At 37.5% G+C, this 6,000-nt stretch overlaps 1 protein-coding gene across 1 annotated transcript in view; it reads right to left on the reverse strand.

Moving 5' to 3' along the window:
• LOC145663871 (uncharacterized) overlaps positions 1-4,842 on the reverse strand; it is a 46,364-nt gene extending 41,522 nt beyond the window's left edge. Inside the window, exons 1-2 of the mRNA XM_081730006.1 lie at positions 4,757-4,842; positions 3,204-3,312 (exon numbers count right to left, since the gene is read on the reverse strand). Coding sequence (XP_081586132.1) covers positions 3,204-3,300 — 97 coding nt within the window. The 5' untranslated portion in view covers positions 3,301-3,312; positions 4,757-4,842. The remainder of the gene's footprint in view (positions 1-3,203; positions 3,313-4,756) is intronic.
• Positions 4,843-6,000: the final 1,158 nt, after the last annotated feature.

The following is a 6,000-nucleotide window of genomic DNA, read 5'->3' on the forward strand; positions in this document are numbered from 1 at the left end:
TACATATACGGTAGCCAAATCCTAACTATCACTTAACTCACTATGATGTGCTTATTCCGTAGGAAATACAAAAACTCGATTTAGGGGCCATTCAAAAATTTTGTGGTCCCTGATCTAAAAAACTAATTCTTGGCCGAGATTGCAACCTTTTGATCCATATTTTTGATCATTCCTAAAATTCTTGTTTAAAAAAATAATGAGATCACTTCTAAGTAATATAAAATATAAGTGTTATAATTAATAACATCCTCTTTCCGACGATGAAGAAAATGTATTAGTATTAGCAAATGTTGTGCCTATTGGTTCTACATTTTCTTTTTTCTCCCCTTACCCTTCATTTGTACTACTACAACACAAGTAAACTACTCTTAAAATTTAGCCTCAAAGTATCATATATATATTATAGTTTGACCTCCTGAGTGTTTGGCCTTCGTATGAAACACCATGGTTATAAAGGACAGATCCTAGTATTAGAGTGTCTGGGAGCCAGAACCGGAACTTGTAAATAAATGTAACATTTAAACTAAAGTAACTCTTACCCGTAAGCGTATACAACCCGCAAAATATAGAAGATAGCTTGGTTGCCTATACGACAGGGATAATAACGATCACATGCACTATCCTTCGTTACTATGTTACAAGCTTCTGTAGATAATAGATGAAGCTTGAAGTAATGACACCTGTGTCCGAAAATGTATAGTTTTCAGCTGCTACGTGTCGACACATCCAGCTAAACAAAAACTCAAAGGATTTGGAATCATACATCAAAGGTGTATTGCAAAACAATGGTCTCTATTAACGACATGAGACAACTAGTTCAATTATCATCTTAGAGCAAAGCACACTAAGAGGGTAATTAAAAAGATGTAGCCAGGCCTAAACGAAATTTTATATATATTCCCAATGATTCACTCCGAATAAAATAACTACAGAATGTAACACTTGAACACACGATTTGAACTATTTCTCTATTAAAAGAATGTTATTTTCTAAGCTTCGTTATACATCATCAGGCACAGATAAGTCTTATGATGCTATAGCACGGCCAACAAAAGATGGTCTCTGACGTTTCTTACCATATGCGGTGGGACATTGCAGTCCCTACTTTGATACCAGTATTACAAACCACGGTCACTCTGTCTTCTACCATTAATTAAATTGCCACTACAGTTGCACCGAAAAAAAGCTTGACACGCGAGTAGTGGCAATGTCACTGCGAGCTGTCAGAGACGTTCTCGTACTGGACGCACTATAATATGTGACTTTTTTTTTTTTTGAGGGGCTACAGCTCATGAATATGACTATACCTTGACAGAATATTGGTTTAATTGTCTCGTATATAGTTATATAGTAACAGTCATTGTGAAAGCATCCTTCCGTTGCTAACTCCTTGCCTAATGTGTGCCGCGGGTGAACTGATATGAAAAAATGAAATCTTTCAATTTAACGTCCCACGATTATGCCCTTTAGGCTAAGGGAGACGTATGATTAAGGCAAGTGAATGATGATGGAATAATTGGTGGAATGAGAATTATTTCTCTTCTCTTATAAAATGAAATCTTTCAGTTTAACATCCTACGATTATGTCCTTTAGTCTAAGGGAGACGGATGATTAAGGCAAGTGAATGATGATGGAAGAATTGGTGGAATGAGAATTATTTCTCTTCTCTTATAAAATGAAATCTTTCAGTTTAACATCCTACGATTATGTCCTTTAGTCTAAGGGAGACGGATGATTAAGGCAAGTGAATGATGATGGAAGAATTGGTGGAATGAGAATTATTTCTCTTCTCTTATAAAATGAAATCTTTCAGTTTAACATCCAACGATTATGTCCTTTAGGCTAAGGGAGACGGATGATTAAGGCAAGTGAATGATGATGGAAGAATTGGTGGAATGAGAATTATTTCTCTTCTCTTATAAAATGAAATCTTTCAGTTTAACATTCTACGATTATTCTCTTTAGGCTAAGGGAGACGGATGATTAAGGCAAGTGAATGATGATGGAAGAATTGGTGGAATGAGAATTATTTCTCTTCTCTTATAAAATGAAATCTTTCAGTTTAACATCCTACGATTATGTTCTTTAGGCTAAGGGAGACGGATGATTAAGGCAAGTGAATGATGATGGAAGAATTGGTGGAATGAGAATTATTTCTCTTCTCTTATAAAATGAAATCTTTCAGTTTAACATCCTACGATTATGTCCTTTAGTCTAAGGGAGACGGATGATTAAGGCAAGTGAATGATGATGGAAGAATTGGTGGAATGAGAATTATTTCTCTTCTCTTATAAAATGAAATCTTTCAGTTTAACATCCTACGATTATGCCCTTTAGGCTAAGGGAGACGGATGATTAAGGCAAGTGAATGATGATGGAAGAATTGGTGGAATGAGAATTATTTCTCTTCTCTTATAAAATGAAATCTTTCAGTTTAACATCCTACGATTATGTCCTTTAGTCTAAGGGAGACGGATGATTAAGGCAAGTGAATGATGATGGAAGAATTGGTGGAATGAGAATTATTTCTCTTCTCTTATAAAATGAAATCTTTCAGTTTAACATCCTACGATTATGTCCTTTAGTCTAAGGGAGACGGATGATTAAGGCAAGTGAATGATGATGGAAGAATTGGTGGAATGAGAATTATTTCTCTTCTCTTATAAAATGAAATCTTTCAGTTTAACATCCTACGATTATGTTCTTTAGGCTAAGGGAGACGGATGATTAAGGCAAGTGAATGATGATGGAAGAATTGGTGGAATGAGAATTATTTCTCTTCTCTTATAAAATGAAATCTTTCAGTTTAACATCCTACGATTATGTCCTTTAGTCTAAGGGAGACGAATGATTAAGGGAAGTGAATGATGATGGAATAATTGGTGGAATGAAAATGTGGAGAAAAATGGCAGCACCCCAACAAAACCCCCGGACACGATGTTGTTCACTATAAACTTACTTCGCTGGGGATCGAACCAACGATCCCCACGAATCAAGCGCTTTACCACTGAACTACCGTGCCCTTTCCCCCCAACACAAACTGATATTAACATGTAACGGCTAAATCGCACCTCCCTGGATACAAGCCCATTTAGAAAATTGTTTCTTGTTGACTCCCTCCCTTCAGAAGTTCGTAACATAGCCTCAAAGGTACTTTTGTATACATACATATTTTAATCTTGTGTTGTCTTTGTCTTTTTACCTGTTTGAGCTGTCTTCTCTTCCTGAGCCCTCGCGTCCAATTTGGCGAGGTTATGCAGTGAATGAAGTCTTGCTCGCACCCTTGTAATCATTCCCATCTCAACCAGCTACTGCAACAAACAAAACAAAAAAAAAAAACATTTTAATATATTTTATTTTACACATTTAAACTCTAACGAGTTAGAAGAAATGAACAATTAATTCTTGTCCGGATTTTTTTTTTTAAAAAAAGCTTTATTTGACTTTAATAACGAATACGAAAACACACGTGTTTGGTAATAGGGAACCAAAAATCTAAAAGTAAAATATTGCTTAACTACGAAAGGTAGTCAAAAAGTTCCCGGAATTTCATTCTGGCTCTTTATTACCGTAATATAAGTAATTTACTTAAGCACTTTCAAAATAGACATCTTCAGAACCAGAGGCGTACTCAGAGGGTGGGTCCTGGGGGTCCGGACCCCCCCCCCCCGAAATCCCGACTTTTTTGTAAAAGTAGTCTACTTTTAGGGGCAATTTTAGAAATTTTCATATAATTTAGCCTCAAATTGTATTTGACCCCCCGAAACGCTTTAGACCCCTCCCGAAATAAATTCCTGCGTACGTCCCTGTTCGGACATACTCACATCGTCCACTGCTCTTGCCATTGCTCAAAACACCGACGAAAGTGCTCTTTTGGTATCTTCCGAAATTCAGCCGTCGCGCTGATTTTGATGTCTACTGTAGCGAAACAGATATCGGTGCTGTTTACCTTAAAGCACTGACCGTAAACTGATTTTTTTTTTAATGTTATCAAAGTAAGTATCTGAAGCAGATTTTCCCAATTTGCACATGAATTTGATGTTTGTCCATTGTTTGAACCGCAACATTACACCAACTTATCACCATATTCTCCTCTGTTTAGCTATACTACTCGTAAACTGACTGCTATGACCTGTTCACACTTGTCATATTCATAACTACGCAACTTAAGAACTGCAGTATACAAGATTCACTCTGGTTGCATCACAAATGTCAAAAACTAGAACAACATTCCGGGAATATTTTGACTGCTCCGGGAATATATTGACAATACTATACATACTTTTCAAGGTTTTTACATTCAGAAAGATACTTTGCCACGTGGCTTGATGATACCATTCGTAGAACGGAATTATATTTCTCAACACGTATTGAATTCCTCTGCAAACACCTTAAGAAGAAAACTAAGTGAAAACTGAAAAAAAAATTCTTCGGTTAGTAAACAACACGTAACTACTTGTCTTTCACAAATGAAGTGTAACCTTGTCCGCTGGTTAAGTGGCTAACGCGTGTCTTTGATGCATGGGGTACCGAGTTCATTTTCCGTTGGGAGAGCATTGAAATTTGGATTCCATTGCGTGCTTCGGTGTTGAAAAGGACTGCCGAAATCAAAACAAACAACAACGGCAACAGTATAAGTATACAGTCAATTAGAAACCAAGGTAGAAATATCCTGTTAAGTAGATAACACTCATTTCTGATAAGTTAGTTTGGTTGTCTACCTATTAGGAGAAAAAATTGTCAGAAACTACTCACTTGTCATGGAAGAATCCTGTTGAAGCGTAGTTTATGTGTTCCGAAGACTCAATAAACAACTCACGATCGTCTCTCTTCACTTGCTGAACTGTTTCTGGCGCATGGAGACGCAACGCTGGGGCCTATGCCATGCTTTTGGCTCTCTACCAACCAGAAGTTGCGTCAACTTCGCCAACTCAGCACTTGCGTGGCTACATAGGAAATATTGCCAGGTACTTCCTTTACGTCACAGGGTAAACTCGCATTTTACGTGGGCAAATTGTTCGTTTCGAAAATCTTGACGTAAACAATATGCAACAACAACGAAAACAATGATGAGAGAGAAGATGTTTTTATTTTTTATTCTCGACAGAATGAATGAGAAACTAATTGCCTAATGAATGAGCAGGTCATATTGCTTCACTGTTTTATTCAAAGAGCGAATAAAATTCGATGGGCGTATTCAAAAATACTATCATTCGGTTACACACCATGTAACAAATATTGCTTTTATTAGCATAAATATAAATACAATGGTTCTCCGTCTTGCAAGGAGAAGGGGCACGGTGGCTCAGTGGTAGAGCGCGCACCTCTGTTGCGTGGGGACCGTGATTCGATCCCCGGCCAAGTAAGTTTGTGGTACACAATTCGTGTCCTGGGGCTGCGGTGGTTCAGTGCTAGAGCCTTCACCTCTGGTGCACGAGGTCCCTGGTTGGAACTCAGCTTGCGCCAAGTGAACTTTGTGGTGGACAAACACCGTTTGCGTGGGTTTTCTCGGGGTTCTTCCGTTTCCTCCCACTTTCTTCATTCTACCACTTCTTTCATTTCTCACCATCACCGCCTCCTTTAACCTAGCCGGCATAATCGTGGGACGTAAAACTCAAAGATGTCATTTTTCATACACCGTGTTCTCCCACTTTCTCATTATACCAAATCTTACATCATAATTCACTTGGTTTAATCATTCTCCCCGTTAGCCTAAATGGCATAACGTGGGACGTTTCATTTTTCAGTGTTTTCCGTCTTGCGAGGTTAATTCGTTCCATAATATTACTTCGGCTATTAAAATCTTGTATGCCGAATAGAATCATTTCATATAAAATAATGCAGACCCAATTAATATTTTCCACTCTTCAAAAATATTAATTTACACGTAACAATGACAAGTGTACACCACGTAAACGAATTTGATTTGCGTAACGTGAAATTTTCTTAATATTGAAACCGGAAGCTGTAGTAAATTTCTACCATTACCGGTCTTAATA

Source organism: Thermobia domestica, chromosome 11, assembly GCF_964235325.1.
Source record: "Thermobia domestica chromosome 11, izTheDome1.hap1.1, whole genome shotgun sequence".
Lineage (NCBI taxonomy): Eukaryota > Metazoa > Arthropoda > Insecta > Zygentoma > Lepismatidae > Thermobia > Thermobia domestica.